The sequence below is a fragment of the Coffea arabica genome, chromosome 7c (genome assembly GCF_036785885.1).
Source record: "Coffea arabica cultivar ET-39 chromosome 7c, Coffea Arabica ET-39 HiFi, whole genome shotgun sequence".
In the NCBI taxonomy this organism is placed as follows: Eukaryota; Viridiplantae; Streptophyta; class Magnoliopsida; order Gentianales; family Rubiaceae; genus Coffea; species Coffea arabica.
In genome coordinates this window covers 7,602,432-7,618,214 of record NC_092322.1, presented here as the reverse complement: position 1 = coordinate 7,618,214, position 15,783 = coordinate 7,602,432, and the positions used below count along the sequence as shown (strand labels likewise).

The 15,783-nt window shown below is 36.5% G+C and overlaps 2 protein-coding genes across 4 annotated transcripts; both read right to left on the bottom strand.

Annotated features, from left to right (window-relative positions):
• Nucleotides 1–3,286: 3,286 nt before the first annotated feature.
• LOC113701785 (chaperone protein dnaJ 11, chloroplastic-like) lies at nucleotides 3,287–3,802 on the bottom strand. Its single transcript, XM_027222582.2, has one exon. It carries the CDS (start codon nucleotides 3,800–3,802, stop codon nucleotides 3,287–3,289), a length of 516 nt encoding a protein of 171 aa, XP_027078383.2.
• Nucleotides 3,803–9,596: 5,794 nt separating this feature from the next.
• Nucleotides 9,597–15,559, bottom strand: LOC140003847 (DNA-(apurinic or apyrimidinic site) endonuclease 2-like). Of its 3 annotated transcripts, XR_011817744.1 has the most exons (11): nucleotides 15,144–15,557; nucleotides 14,719–14,946; nucleotides 14,415–14,500; nucleotides 13,322–13,437; nucleotides 13,138–13,218; nucleotides 12,512–12,712; nucleotides 12,161–12,312; nucleotides 11,786–11,854; nucleotides 11,169–11,692; nucleotides 10,298–10,466; nucleotides 9,597–10,227 (listed from the first exon to the last, which is right to left on the bottom strand). XR_011817744.1 is itself a non-coding variant. In XM_072057517.1 (10 exons), exons 1-10 carry the CDS (start codon nucleotides 15,361–15,363, stop codon nucleotides 10,392–10,394), a joined length of 1,752 nt encoding a protein of 583 aa, XP_071913618.1. In that variant the 5' UTR covers nucleotides 15,364–15,557; the 3' UTR covers nucleotides 9,597–10,391. The 3 variants fall into 3 exon arrangements, 2 of the variants coding, with proteins under 2 accessions (XP_071913618.1, XP_071913619.1); XM_072057517.1 differs by having other exon boundaries at nucleotides 9,597–10,466; XM_072057518.1 differs by lacking the exons at nucleotides 9,597–10,227; nucleotides 10,298–10,466 and having other exon boundaries at nucleotides 11,275–11,697; nucleotides 15,144–15,559.
• Between the last annotated feature and the right edge of the window lie 224 nt (nucleotides 15,560–15,783).

Sequence of the window (15,783 nt, the reverse complement as noted above, 5' to 3'; positions counted from 1 at the left end):
TTATCGGATGTTAAGAAAATAAAAAAGAACTAAAATATAACGTTTATATAGAAGAAATAGCAATATAATAAAGAATGGGACAGAGAATGGCACAGGATGTTTGACAGAAGATCCGTTGCAGTTCTTTGTACTTCTTTGCTGGAATGTGGAATGTGGAATGTTTCTTTTATGGGATAATTTCAGAAACCTCCCTTGAGGTTTTTAACAATTTTATTTAGCTCCCTTGAGGTTTTTAAAATTGCATATACCTCCCTTATCATTTAAAATGATAATACTACCCTTAAACATTTTAATAAAATTCCCTTGTTTGGTATACTTATACTTAGAATGACTTTTAAAATTATTTTTTTTATTATTTTTGCTTCTTCTTCCTTTTTATTTTAATTTTTTGCCAATAAAAATGTAGAACTATCACTATTACCTCTAGTTTCTATTATAACCAAATGTCGAATTACTGGTTTTTTTTATGAGTTAACTTTATATGTAATCCAATATTTTTTCCTAGTATTTGTTTCTATTTTTGGTATTAAAATTAACAATAAATCAAAAAGTAAATTATGATAATTCTGCTACTCGAAAAATTCATAAACTCTAAATCAATTATTTCAATATTTTCTTTTCTATCTTGTAAATCAATAAAATACCATCAAAAAGTATCCTATCATAGTGATAAAATTATTATTATAGTTGTGTATCAAATAGTATGTGTGGATATGAAAACTTTGGCGCCTTTTTTCTTATAATTACACTAGATAATCTTATAATTGTATAGAAAAATAAATTAGAACTCATTACACAAGGGTATTTTTGGATATTCATTTAAAATTTTGATCAAGTCATATATTATTTTAAGGTTATATTATTAAAACTATCAAATCAAGGGAGGTAAGTATAATTTTTTAAATCTCAGAATAGCTCAGTGAAATTATCAGAAACATCAGGGGAGGTTTCTCAAATTATCCCTTCTTTTATTCTTAGGGTCCCGGTGGACTTTTAGAGCTCCTCCTCACAGTCTTTCCCTTATACGTGGCATAAGCTGGACGGTTAACCATGCAAATTCAAATGAATTACCACTAAATTGACTCGATTCTTGCGTCCTCATCTAAAATCTCTCTCCCTCCGCATACTGCTATTACTTGATCCTTTGTCGTTCTCCACTTGTTAGTTAAAGAAATGGCTAATCATGTACCATAATTCTAAAGCTGACTATAATGACGATATAAAATTACCCCCAAATGGGTCCCTGTATCTCTATCACCCTCTAATGTTAAAATGTCACTGAAGACAAATACTATTCTCTGTGGAGAAAACGAGTGATTCTCTTCTTTCCTTTTTGGACCGTGCCTTTTTTTGTCTTCCTTCCTTGTAGATTGGTGGACGACTAGGGCTGGAGTTGAACCAAATAGTTCGAAACGAAATTAGATTTCAAGCAAAGCAGACATCAGATATGGGTATTTTTGATGCCATTATTAACACAATCCATTGTATAACTGTTTCTTGCGATGAAATTCCTAAGATAAGGGAGACTTGGAGGATGTTGGGGGGAGAGAGGATCCATTGCTTCTCGCTTCTAATGATCCATTGTAATAGTACCTTCATTTCCGTTTGCATGGCGACGAATCCTAGAATTGGTGGAACCAATCGATGATTAACATTTGAGCCAACCGAAAACAAGCTTGGGTATTCAGCCATTCGTTTGTGATGAGAATTTAGGGGACCGCCGTCGTCGACGAAAGTCAATTAAGGATTTTTTCTTTTTTTCTGAACTAGCTTCACTTTTTTATCAAAAATAATAATAATAATATTTCAACTTTTTTTAACAAGTGATTCGAGGGTACTCATTGATCAAACCCATTAATAAAAGTTCCTGCCTTTGATCATACACAAATTAATAAACTATTATAAGAGGAATAAGCGTCGGCCTTCTAATAACCTTACTTTGAGATGCTTTTAAAAAAATTACTTTTAGATTGACCGTATGTAAACTAATATCAAAACAGAGAGCATAATAATGTTATGTACATTTCTAACAATATGAGAAATTGCTATCTTTTCCAATTACAATGCAAATTCTCAACCAATGCTAGTTGATATTACTTCTTCAATCGCCAACTAGATCTACGAGCAAATCCCATAATACTACTAAATTTCATTCAGTGTAATTTCTAATATTTATGTGAAATTAATGTGAAATTATCCGAGGTTTCTGAATTTATTCCACAATCATAATATGAAGGCTTCTCCCGGATGCAGGCCTAAACGACCATTTGAATTTGGTCAAGTTCATGGGCCCTGCTCCTCTTCCTACTTCAGATTCTAAAACTTGCCCGGAATGTATACTTAACCGGCCAAATTTTGGTAATCTTTTTGGCATATGTCCAAGGAAATTAACAGCCCTTTGAATTGTAAAATGGTTCCAATATTTTGTTGCAAGAAAATTAACCCTGATGATTGATAAGATGCTAATCAATTTCATCAATGCTTGTTTGCAACTACAGTACCAAGTGCAAGCTAGCGGACGACGGGTTGATGCTGGAAAGATGTTATGCTGCATTTTTTCTAACAGTCTTGTTTCCCAAATTTTAGGAGATCATAGAAAACTCTCAATATTAGGCCACTTACTAAATCTTTTTTTTTTTCCTTTGGTTTTATTACGGGAATACGACAACTGACAACCCCTACAAAGAAATCAAAATGTTCACACGAACATGGAACGCATTTTAGTGCCATACGCATTAAAGAGTCTCAAATATTGCTCTCTATGAAACCGTTTATGGACACGATACTTAAACTTGAGTGCAGCAGCGTAGACTCCAGAAACAATATCTTTCAATTTTACGTGGATTTTTAAGCCAATTGGAAGAATTGAGCAACCGAATCGATCTTAAATCTTTCTAGAAGGTTTCCGCAAAGCGGAATAACTGGACTTGCACCTGTTGGGAAGCGTACTCGTAACCCAACTGGTCCTTCTTTCTGGAAGCTTTGCAGAGCCAAGTGGAAGTACCACAAAATAAGTCCAAGTACACAATATTGAGGCCAAAAATTATGCCATAAGTCACAATCTACATGTTATTTTGTTAATCAGTCACACCGCGAACCTCAGTTACCTCTTACACTTGAGGTTCTTCGGATTCCATATATACAAGTTAAAAAAAAAAAAAAAAACAGAGAGAGAGAGATTCCGCTGTCTACTCATTATCTCTACATATTTTTTAATTTTTTTTTTGGGGATTAGTTCAAAATTTTCTGAACTCTGTATGTTAATCTATCAATTATCTCCCGATCTCTACCAGCACTGATCAGTCTCCCAGTTCCGGCCACTGTAACCGGAATACCTCGACTTCGTCGGAGACGGAGTGGAATACAACCGGACGCCGCGGAGACTGCGGAACAGTCGCCGGTCGTAATCAGCACGTTTTTCCGGATCAGATAAAGTGGAGTAAGCAGCATGAACCTTGATGAACTCGTCCGCAGACGAGCTCTTCTCATCAGTCCCCGCCAGGTCTGGATGGCACCCTTTCGCTAGTCTCCGATACGCCGCCTTGATCTCACCACTAGTGGCTCCCATCGGAATCCCCAAAACCTCGTAAAACGACGTCGGAGCTGTTAACCTGGGCGGCAACACACACGTTGAAGTGGTTCGCTCGCTCTCCGCAGTAGCATAAGAAGCGTAAGCGGCGGAAACAACGCCTGCACGTGGCCGGCGGAAACTGGAGTTGGAAGTCGGCGGGAGAAAAGCTTCGCCGGAGAAGTTCTGCGGAAGTTGGAAGACGGAACGCGAAGGCGAACATAACAACGACATGATGAATTGACGGTGCTGTTGTTCGTTAAGAGTCTGGAGTAGAGAAGTCTTGGGAGGTGTATTTATAGACGCGGGGGTAAATTTTACTGTGGCAACAGTGAAAGTGGTCCGGAGAAACGAGCAGTGAACAATTAGCGATGATTTTTTGTAGTTTCTGATTGCTGACTCTGAATATCGTAGGAATGTTTATCCGGTTAAATAGGTGAGTCAGCAAGCTGGGTTTTATCCTATGGACGTTTTTATGAAGGACCGAAGGGATAAGGTGTGGGAGCGGGCCCCGGTCGAGAGTCAACATGATTGATTGATGCGTCGGCTCCGTTCACTCGCTTTTCTCCATCTTTTAAGGACGCTGTGATCCATGTTTTTTGTCGTGATCAATATATAAAATCCATTAAAATAAAGTGATCGACTCGAAATATATGAGTTTATTTCCAAAGGAACCTTCTATAGAAAAAAATATTTCAAGTGACGCTCTTTCACAAATTATTACCATCTTTTATGCAGTAAACTTCCATCTTAAACATATTCTGAGACTTTATACTATCAACAAATCTACTCCTTGTTCTAAGGGATAATTTCACAAACCTCTCCTAAAATTTATGACAATTACATTTAGACACCTTTACCTCTAAAAAATTATGCATACCTTTCCTTTTTATGTGGCTGGTATAAGGGAAAAAATTCATATTAATACCTCAAATTTCCCTTAAGGAGTTTTTATATTCAAATCATATTATTGAATGAATATATTTTTGTTTTTTGCCTAGTCCTAAATAGTCTCGCCTCAGGCCTAAATCATTTCCTCCAATTTTTCTTCGACCAAATTTACAATCGTATATTTGTGTTTGCAACTGTTTATTAAACTTTGGTCAGAGGAAAAAATTATGACAAATGAAAAGAGTGAGATACAAGTCAATTAAAAAGTATGATTAACAATGGAAATTATGAGACATAGAGACTTAGATTATAAAAAAAAGGACAAGAAAACTTGAATAGGGGGGAAAAGGTGGATTGAACCTATTTGAAAGAAATAGCATAGCAGTGATATGGTATTTGGCGATGGACAGATTCCGGATGATATGTTTTTAAAGTCTGAAAAGCATTTTATTACTTTTGGGAAGATTATTATAATCATTTTGAGTACTTAAAAAAGCGCAATAAGTATGATATTTGAATATAGAGGCGTGGAGCATGAGATTATCCGAAATCTTCGAAGAAGGTTTTGAAATTATCCTTTGCTGTAATACTATTCAATTTTTTTTCTACCATGTGATTATTGATTTCCACATTCACACTCGAAATGCTTAGGCAAAAAGCAAAATTCAAGGATAATAAAAAAAGACAAGGCAATAAACATAGGAAAAGGCTCTAGATTTGATTAATGCTAAAATATTACAAAATGATTATAGCATCCCTTTTTCATTTTTTATGAGTAACACTTTTTTTTAAAAAAAAAATTATAGTAAGGGAAAGATGGGATTTAAAAAATGAAAAGAGAATAGAGTTTAATATAAAAAAATTGAATTCTAGTGGTTTAATATAAAGGGACTTGGATGATTGAAGAGTTTAAAATATAAAATACTTCTTAATTATAATTTCTTATCCATTAATCAAAGGTGGAATCTTATGTTTGTTGCCCCTTTCTTTTTTGCTCTGGATTTGGTTTTTTGGCGTTTGAATTTTAAGTATGAATTGAGTAAAATTACAGCATGAGAAGGTTCATTTAAGTAAGGTCTTCTTGCATTTAAAATGGGAGCTTACATGGCATAAAAAAGATTAAAATGGTAATAATTTACAAAAGAGCATCATACTGGGAATATTTTTCCTAAAAAAGGTTATTTCAAAAATAAATTCTCAGATATATAGCCCCGTCTAAATCCTGCAGCGGACCTAAATCAAGCACTAGTTTTTAAACTATTTTTTTAAAGGAAAATTGGAGGCAGCACCAGCGAAAGAAAATGGTATTTAGGCTCTTGTTCTAACTCTTTTTGGTCCTCTGCGACTCGTCTCATTTATTCTGTCTCATCGTCGCTCCCCCGTAGTCCAAAGTTAGGTCTGATGTCCTTTTTACTTAAAACAAAATTTTGGGTTGGAATTTGAATTTAGTGATGATAACCAGTCTTCTTTTCTTTTTTTTTTTTTTTTTTTGTCAACAATAATAAGTTGTTTGTTGCACAGCAGTTTTCTGGTTTCATTGACACCAATAGCTGCTTATATTTTGACGGTTTCTAAACGGGATCACATTAATTTTGTGGGCCGAGAGATCGTGGTTTTGGAGAGAGCCTAGAATTTAATCTTGCATTCCAACAAAATTTTTAAAAAAAAATAAAAATAAAAAACCAATAGCTTTCAGTTCAAAAAAATGTTTTCTAATTGTAAAAAAATTTTACATATGTTACACGATAAAAAGTTCCATGCTTGCATCATAAAGTTTTTATGATGCAAATAATTTCCTATCCAAATGCACTAGCATATTAGTAAAGTTCCATGCCAACTCCCATATCTAGAATGGTTTACCAGGTAAATCTAAAAAATCTGTTTCTTTGAATAAGTAGGAGACCAAAATATTAGCTCGCAAACAAATTAGCCGCTGCTTCTTTTACCTCACAAAACAGGGAATACGCAGAAGACTGATTTAGCGTAATAGTCGTGAACCACAGTAACGGCACCATGCATACAAGTTGAAACAATCACGAAATTCTGATGTTATGATAAATAATTTGAACTTCTATTTTTAAATAATTAATGATGAAGAAAGTGATCCAAAATTTTATATATAAAAAAAATTAAAGATTCGTAAAGTGTCAACGTAGGACATTTCACTCTCCCTGCACTTTCTTATCCAGGATTCTTTACTCGCTAGTGGGTGGAAGAAAAAGAAATAGTCTTCTTCTTGCCAATTGCCAATTGCCATCCATCCCACAAAGGTCATACGTCCTTATCAAGTGCACGATTTCCCCTTTGGCTCTTGGACCCCTCCCAAACACCACTACCCCAGTAAATAATATTATTGCTACAACCACTGAGCCATAAAAAAGGGGATTTTACCTGTAATGAAAAAAATTTAAAAGAGATGTCAGATCACCTGTTTGATTTAGTCAGGTCTATATACATGTTAGTCCCTTATACAGCCTGTTACTCAGTCTCTTTAGACTCCCCTCCCTATAGAATAGGTCACGGCTTTTACACAGTCTTTTTATAGACTCCTCTCTCTATAGAATAGGCCCCTTCTCTCGTATAATAGAAAAGATTAAATTATATAAATGTTATCGTTACAAAAAAAAAAAAAAAAAAAAAAAGTAAATAATTGCACCTATTCCCGCCAATTGATTTTTGGATGATTAATTAGCTTGTCTAAGGCGACAGCTAAAAAAGTTGAATTTAAGGTGGACATCAGCATCAAGTGGTTGTCACCATTTGTCCGCTTATCCATTGTTTGAAAGGTAACGAGGTTTGTAATCAGAGATGCCGGTCGTAAAATGTGCTGTGGAAAACCAGAACACGGGCAAAGCCTATTGGACACTTGCCCAACTTGACCCTCCAACAAATGATATTGACAGCAATCGAGATCTAATCTAGGGGGAGGGGGAGCCTAAGGAGGCTGTTGTAGGGGCTAGTGAGTATACAGACCCAACTAGATCAAGAAAATGCTATGACATAACTCTTAAATTTTGTTCGCTACGGTGAGATTTGAACCCTCATCAACAGTCCAAGAAGTGACTTTAGCCACTGAACCATTGGCCAGTGGTTAGCAACCGAGATCCGCTAATGCAAATTATTATATGTATTTTGCCTTTCTCTCTCTCTCTCTCTCTTTCTATAAGGTATAGTGGAAAATCTATGTGCACTGGATTTCCACTGTACCATTTGTATTTAATAACATGTATGTTTTGTCACAGGTACTTTCACCCATCCAAGATATTTTCCGCCACTAGATAAATACATTGGCATGCATTTACAGCAGCGTTAATCCCAGGAAAGTCAAATCGTCGTACTAGTACACTTGCAATTGTCCATTTCTTATGCTTTATACTTGTTGACCCCCCAAAATTTATGATGCAAGTATACGAGGACTAAGTCATGGCATGACAGGCACGTTACGAAGCTACGTTAAATAAAAAAAGCGGATGAACAGTGATTTTTCGCTTATCTCTTTAATGGCTCAAAGTCACGTACTGTCAATTAGACTACACGTCATTGTCCCCTAAATACATGTATTACCATGCCAATGATGTCTTCTTTTTTTTTTTTTTATCGAAACGGTAGAATTCTTATAACCTAATCTATCATAATTTAAGGGGAAGAGAAGGAGGATTCGATGTGAATAGAGACTCCGTCGAAGAAATCCAATTAAGGCTGACACCTAAAGTGACAATTTAGGTGATGCCAATAACGATGATGTGAGTAGAGTCCAATTAATGATATCAATGATGTCGTTATATATATATAAAAGATATATATCCATAATTGTCGCTACAAAGAAAGGGAAGGACCCATCTGAAACCTGTCCGTACTATTACACCATTTGTGCCAGAATAACAGAAGATCGAAGAGAAAGAAAAGCGAGCGCGTCTCATAAATTGAACGATTCATGTAAAGTAGATGGAGTCGAATTAATTAGTGACGAATCCCTCCTTCATCAAGGGTGTAATTAAAGTGCGCGTGAATGTTAGTAGTTAACCTCATTACTGTATGTATGTATATCCGGAAGAAATTAACGAGAAGAAGCTGGGGACAGAAGAAATAGCCTCCAACTGCAAGAGAAGCTTTAGATGTGGTGTGTACCTCCAACTGCAAGAGTAAAAAGATCGTGCCCTGTTTGATCCACGATCTTTTATCTTAGCTTTAGCCCGCCAGCCCGGATGAAGATTAAGGAACTTCTGTATGTTTTAGTATTTATATGGGACTATTATAATTCCCCCACATCAAAATTGGCAGAATGTAGGGGAGGGGGTCTATCTTAAACATGATAGTAGTGATTCGATTTAACTTGGGATGAAATTGTCTGTAGAAGACAAAATATGAAATTCACCTGAAGTTTAGAGAAGTTAACGTTTCCAAATTTGCATCCGCAACTACAAGTGTAGTAGTGCACAGACACTTACTTATTTTTGGTAAAATCATCATATGATTGTTTTGCTTTTTCTCTGGCGAGTTGTGTGAATCTGACCGGATTGATTGCTGCTCAAATTTTAGCCCTGTCCGGCTGCAGCTCTTTTGTAATTATGCGTACCACCGATAATAATGGACTACAAATCTAATGCAATAATGCAATCTTGATGGAGACATGTTATTGTATTCCACGACGACAAGACAAGGTTCATTCATTCGTTTAAGCAAAATCCATTTGCGATGGACGGCTACATCATCCTTGGATTGTGTTTGATACACACTAGCTGTCAAAAGACACACATAGAGGTGCTATCGAGCCGAGTCGAGCTCGAGTAGCACCATACTCGAGCTCGAGCTCGATCAAAATTTGTGCTACTTAAGCTCGAGTAAATATCAAGCCCGAGCTACTCAAGCTCGAGCTCGAGTTTTGAAATAAATCTATAATTTTTTTAAAAATATATAATATATAATATAATATAAATAAAATATGAAAGCTCGATTAAACTCGACGAGCACTCGAGTATTTATTTCTTGAGCTCGAACTCGACTCGTTAAATTTAACGAGTAGTTCGAGCTCGAGCTCGAGCTCGATTTTACCGAACTCGAGCCAAGCTTTTGATCAAACTGCTCGCGAGCTACTCGCGAGCAGCTTGACTTACTAGCACCCCTAGACACACACTGATGTAATAACATCGCTATTGGATTAATTTTTTATACACCGACCATCAAGTTTTACTAATAGTTGAATTCAAAGAACTCTAAATCTTCAATCTTCACTAATAAACCAACATCTCGTCAACTAGTGGATTGCACATCTGTCTTCATTTTTCTCGTACAACTTCATCTTTGAAATCTAAGTCATCATAATGAATTGCTGCAAGTGTTGTTAATCAGGCTGATGTAGCATCGATAATCAAGGCAATGACTCAAGGAGCTTGTTTGTAAATTGAATTCACCGGCAACAAAGCCACATCATAATAGATTGCAAATGCAGGGCTGGATTGCAAAGCAAGTTTTTAAGGTAGATAATAACCGAAAGGCTTGATTGTAGGCAAATTTCAGTTTGCAGAAATCGCGACACGTCTAAGCATAGGAAGACGGACGGTAGCATCGTGCTTCGTTTAAGTTCATGCCGAGAATTTCTCCTGTTTCCTCAGGCACGTGGTATTTGTTTGACAAAACAAATTTACAGGGAAAATGCCCCACACTCTGGGAAACAAGCATGTAGAGGCTCGAACATGAAATCTTGATCCGGTATGGAAGAGGACAAATTCTAAGTTGATTTTCTCTCAAAAAGATGATGGTACAAGATCCTACAGGGAAGCAGAATCCTGTAATTTAAAGTTCAGAGACAAATCTAAATCAATATCACTTGAATCGTACCTGATACTTGAACTTCATCAATAAGGCAGTGAAGAATAAGCAAATGTTGGACGGTTTCATTCTCGACACAGCCTGACCACGAGTTCAGTCAACATCACCGTTTGTACTTGGAATTTGAAGCACCCCACTTAAAATACCCACAGTTTGCTTCAGGATTAGATGCAGGCCCCTGAATGAATAAAGCAGCATTTTGAAAGAAGGAAATGACATAATATTCTTGGTAATAAGTTAAACCAAAAGGATCACATAGACTCCCACTTTTCAGCACAATTTCTCCACGACAAAAATATTAATCTACGTGAACCTGTGTAGCCCAATCAAGAAACTGGAAACTGAGAAAGCGTGTAATTGAAAGAGAGAGAGAGAGCCATATACTTCCTTCTATTTTCAGCATAGTTCTTAAGTAATGGTTTAGAACATGTGGGGAAGGGGGAGGGGGAGGGGGAGGGGAGCAGCACTTATGCGAGAAATAGACAATAGGCAAGGTGAGAACAGCTAAAATCTCCAGCAGCGAAATTAAGCCTAAAAATCTAAAAGAACATGAAATTGAAAAACTAGAGGGAATGACAACAATGATAAATCTAAGATTGTTCCTCAAATTGGGAATTTAGAAGATCTAGAAGTCTGTTATATAGACAGATGAATCAAGTGGAGAATTTGTCTAGCATTGCTCAATCCATTATAATAATTTCGAATGCCATATCAACATCAAATGCATAAAACTATCAACAAGGAGCAAATTTTCTTCCTTTATTTAATTTGACAAGGGAATTCTTATCTTTGTGATTTAGCAGCAGCAAAATTCTTTGAGATAATGAAAAAGTGTACAAACTGCAAGCTCAAGACAAACTAAGAACCAGCTTTCTTATACCTCAGCGCGAGCGCAGACATAAAATCTGCGGCCCAAGTTAGGGCCAGCTTTCTTCACAACTCGAGCAACGCAAGGTTCATTATGGCCCTTGCAAAGAGGTATACTGTTCTGCATATGCTGTTGTATCCTTTGCCACTCCAATAAGGCAACATTAGACTTTTCTTTTACTGAAAGTTGGCAGTCGTCACACCCATTGTCTGCTGGACTGGATGCAGAGACATCTGCTAAGCAATCCTTTGGGTTGCTACTCACTTCAACGTGTACCGGGGAGCTGTTGGAACAACAGAAAGAAGCAGAGACATCTGTCTGACTAAGCTTGATGTCATTGGCGGATCTCGCAAAAGTCTCACTATGACTGGAACTTTTCTGGAAGAATGATTTGAGTGAGAGCTGAGACCACTGACTTTGTCTTGCTTTCTTCCTGGTTTCCACGTGAGGCCCTGCTTTTGCAAGATTGCTACCCAAACAAAAAGTTGTGCTACAGGAACGCTGACGTGCTGAGCCTTCAGAGCAGTCATGAGCTTCTGCACTAAAGTTTAACAGTCATATATCAAGAAAAATGGTGCATCAGAATACTATCCCACAAAGAATGTATAAAGTTGGTCCATCTGATGTACCTAAAAATGAGCTTGACTCTTCAGAATTCTTAACACTCTCAGCTGATTGTTTCCTTGTTAACATCGACACTGCAGTATAATATCCCAGCACAGCATTAGCTCACCCACAGTAGTGCTACATCTATAATCTTCAGTTCAAAATTCAAAAGTTTTCTCACTAATGGTAATGCAACATCAATAATCTTCAGTTCAAAATTCAAACTAGAAAAAAAAAAACCTTATTATAATCATTAAAACATATTGCATATGGAAATGGAAGACTTCTAGATAGTGACAAAAATAACAAAAAAAGACATGGTAAATGGATTTCCAGAAGTGAAACCAATCTCGTGACATCCAGATAAGCAATTACTGTGTACAATAGGAAAATCATACCTAGTGTTTGCTGACATCCGTAGACCTGGGGGCAGTATCTAGTAGATAATGAAGGAGCACCATGTGGTGGAACACTAGGGATTTCTTCCAAACTCACACAGACAGGAACATGGTCTGAACCTTCCAATTTAATGCTTCTTCCTCCTTTCCACCTACAAATAGAGATGAGAACAATTTTACATATTGAATCTGGACAATAATGCAAAATAATTGAGACACATAAGCATGCCTAACGATAATTTATGCTTGTAGAGCCAAACTAACTACACTTCTCGAAAAGGTAATTTACAAATTTCCATGACAATAATTATAATTTCTTCATCCACTTAAATCCAAGAAAATCAATAGTACCTGGGTGTGTTTCCAGGTTTCCACCGCTTGAATTGGATCAAAATCTCACAGTCCTCAACATGGCAACTTACAAAGTTATGCTCTTCCTGACCTGACTCTTCATGTAAGCATGATCCAGAAATAAGAATATGGTCAATCCTTGCCCCGAAGTTAAACTCCTCAGCACCTGTATTTGTTGGCCAGCATGTGTAGGCTTCTCTTCTGCACAGTGATTTGAAATCAAAATCCATGAAAAAACAAAAAGAATAAAACTCACTTGGAAAGTATAATGAGTAATCAGAGAATCATAGAATTGAAATTATACCCTAGACAGTTAAACTTAATAAATAACTTGACTGACAGTATATCACTTGGAGAACATCTACAGTCATAAATTCTTAAGAATAATTTTTTGAAGACAAAAATCATCTCATACGTATATAATTCCCAAAGAATGAAAATCTTCATCATTTCAAACACAAATATCACTTTGAGAACATCTACAGTTACAAATTCTTAAGAATATTTTTTGAAGACCAAAATCATCTCATACGTATATAATTCCGAAAGAATGAAAATCTTCATCATTTCAAACACAATTCTTCAAGAGGAAGAAAAAAAAAACTAAAGGAATCAACAAAATTAACCTGTCAGGATGCTTTGTTCTGAAAACATCGACAAATTGTCCTCCATTTTCCACCAACAAAGATCTAAACCACCTCCGAAACCTGTGAGAAAAATATTGCAATCAATGAAAATACACATTAACTCAAAAAAGTACATTGTGATGGCAAAACCTACAAGTAAGTTGAGAACTAAAGAATTGCTTACTCATTATTCTCAAAATCTGGTCCTGCATCACATCGATCAATCGCAGCAGGAGCAATGTTGAGGTCCCCAACAACAAATACTCGCCGTCCTTGATGTAGAAGACACTCCCATCTTCTCTAAAAGGAAATTGTTAACATGAATCAAAGAGTTCGAAGCTTACACATCTAACAGTATAATTCCTATCACCACAAGTTAGGCATACTATAATCCATCAAAGACATTATCTATAACTTTCTTAGACACAAGAAGGAAATCTTAATAGTTGCCGCTGCAGAGGTAGGAAGTTGGGTGGAATTGGAGGAATACTCATGGTGACATATCTCACCAAATCCTCGATTTCAATGAGCATCTATGCTTTTAGTTAAACACACCAGAGATTTCACAATCAATGTCATAACCAACATAGAGTTTAACTTCAAAAGTATTGGCTAAGGAAAAAGCCAAGCCAAATCTCCAAAGATATTGACTGAAACAGTTCTAATACATTTCATTGTTAACACCCAGTTAATTTGCCGTGCTTCTTTTCCAGTGACCCAACATTCTATTTCAGAAAACATTGCATCTCATGAGACCAGGAATTCCAATGCAAAAGGGCAAAATCCTAGAACTTAACCAAACAACAGCAGATAGATACATAACAACATGCCAGATCCAGAACCACCTTCCCCGATTCCCTTTTAGAAATCACATGGTATGGTAACCAAGTCAACAGCATAGTTTCCAACTTCAGAGAGTTTATAAATCTTGAACATAAGAAGAAGAATTTGAACTTTCAATGATTTTCGTAGTGCACAACCAGCTCAAATATGTATGCAAAAAGCAATTAGCCTGAACACCCAGTGTGACTCCAAGAGAGTACAGCATGAAGCCTGGGCATATTAATATGGCACCTTTTTTCCCCCTGAAATACTAGGCTGATAAAGTCTCATTCTACAGCTAAAAATGTGTTGCATTACCATAAAAGAGCATTTCCCCCAAAATGCCTTTGCCTTTACATCTAAACTATCAATGAAAAACAGATCTAGCTTCAGAAATTTAATACTTTGTTGAATCATTCATTCTGCTGGAGAAGGAAAAAAGTTTTTAAAAATACCTGTATTATCTTAAAAAATGTGCCCTTAAATTGAATTCTTTCTGTATCATCACAATCAGCTCGAGGCCCATACACATTGAAAAGAACTGCAAAATCCAATTATCAAGCCGTACTTCAACAATATTATCATTTTTTAAATATTCATAGACTCTTGAATTTTTTAGTCAATTCAGAGAAAAGCAGACAAAATAAACATAGATACTAAATAGGAAAGAGCTCCACACATCAAACAACCTTAAGCCACTGGGGCAATACAGATTTTTTTTTTTTTTTTTTAGCCAGTAACAAAAGCTTGCTAGTTTACCAAAATGGCTATGATCAGTGATGACACATCGCCCCTCACTGTCAACTTTCAAAAGCTCATCTCTAGAGAACTCCTCAAGCCCTTCTAAAGCTGAAGAGCATTCATCTTTTTGAGGTCCGGTTACTCGAGGACTCTCAAGAAGCCCAGTAAAGCCCTCCTCTGCAGCAACTGGCAACGCCACCTCGTCACTCGAAAATGCAGACTTCACTCGACAAAATGTCGCAACACCTGTGCATAGCAAAAGAAAAACTCACAAGCAAATTAAATGGCGCAATTGCTAAAATAAGAAACCATTGAATTTCCAATATTCAGCATAAAGATAAAAACTTTCACAAAATCCCATGTCTAAAATCTTCATCTCTTTTATTCTGGACATCCGAATTTAGTACCAGTGAACACACTATAGGAAAACGTGGGGTCAGTACCAGAATAACCAGCGCGGGATTTGTCGAAGTTGCGATTGCAAGAAAAGAAAGATTCATAACCATCAGCTCTAACTAAATCGGCTCTTAGTTCTTGCTTGGAGATCTTGGTCTCCTGAAAACAGATGATATCGGCGTCGAGGGAATCGAGAAGCTTACGCAGGGAGCCGAACTGGGAGATGCGAGGCCTTAAGCCGTTTATGTTGTACGTCACTATCTTCATTATATATTTTTTCTTTTACCAGAACTTCCTTTCTACTACAATTTATGGCGCTCAACAGTCCTCGAATTTTGTAGTTTCCATGGCGGAGGATTTCTGATGCAGAAAATATGGAGGGAAGTGACACAGAGAATAGTGCAGAAAATCAAAACGACAGCGCTGTCCCTAGGAAATGCTACCAGGGGGAACCGCCAAACGGCAACTCCCAACGACGCCGTTTGCTATTGAAATTTCTACTCGGAATCTAGGATAAAAAATTTGAGATAAAACTCACATGGTAAACATTGACCGGCCGATAATTCAATTTCCATTTATGAATAAGTGACTTTTATAAGTATATATATATATATATTTTAGCCGTAAACCTCGTGCACGAGGAAGCTGGCTCCTAATTTTGTTAATCAAAAACCAATGAAAAAAAAT

Bases quoted from the DNA above. Each gene is read 5' to 3' on its own strand.
- LOC113701785 (XM_027222582.2), bottom strand. From the start codon at position 3,802: ATGTCGTTGTTATGTTCGCCTTCGCGTTCCGTCTTCCAACTTCCGCAG.
- LOC140003847 (XM_072057517.1), bottom strand. From the start codon at position 15,363: ATGAAGATAGTGACGTACAACATAAACGGCTTAAGGCCTCGCATCTCC. The intron at 13,438-14,414 runs GTATTTTTAAAA...ATTTCCTTTTAG, and splicing joins CATTTTTTAAGATAATACAG to AGAAGATGGGAGTGTCTTCT. The intron at 11,693-11,785 runs GTACATCAGATG...ACTTTAGTGCAG, and splicing joins AGAGTCAAGCTCATTTTTAG to AAGCTCATGACTGCTCTGAA.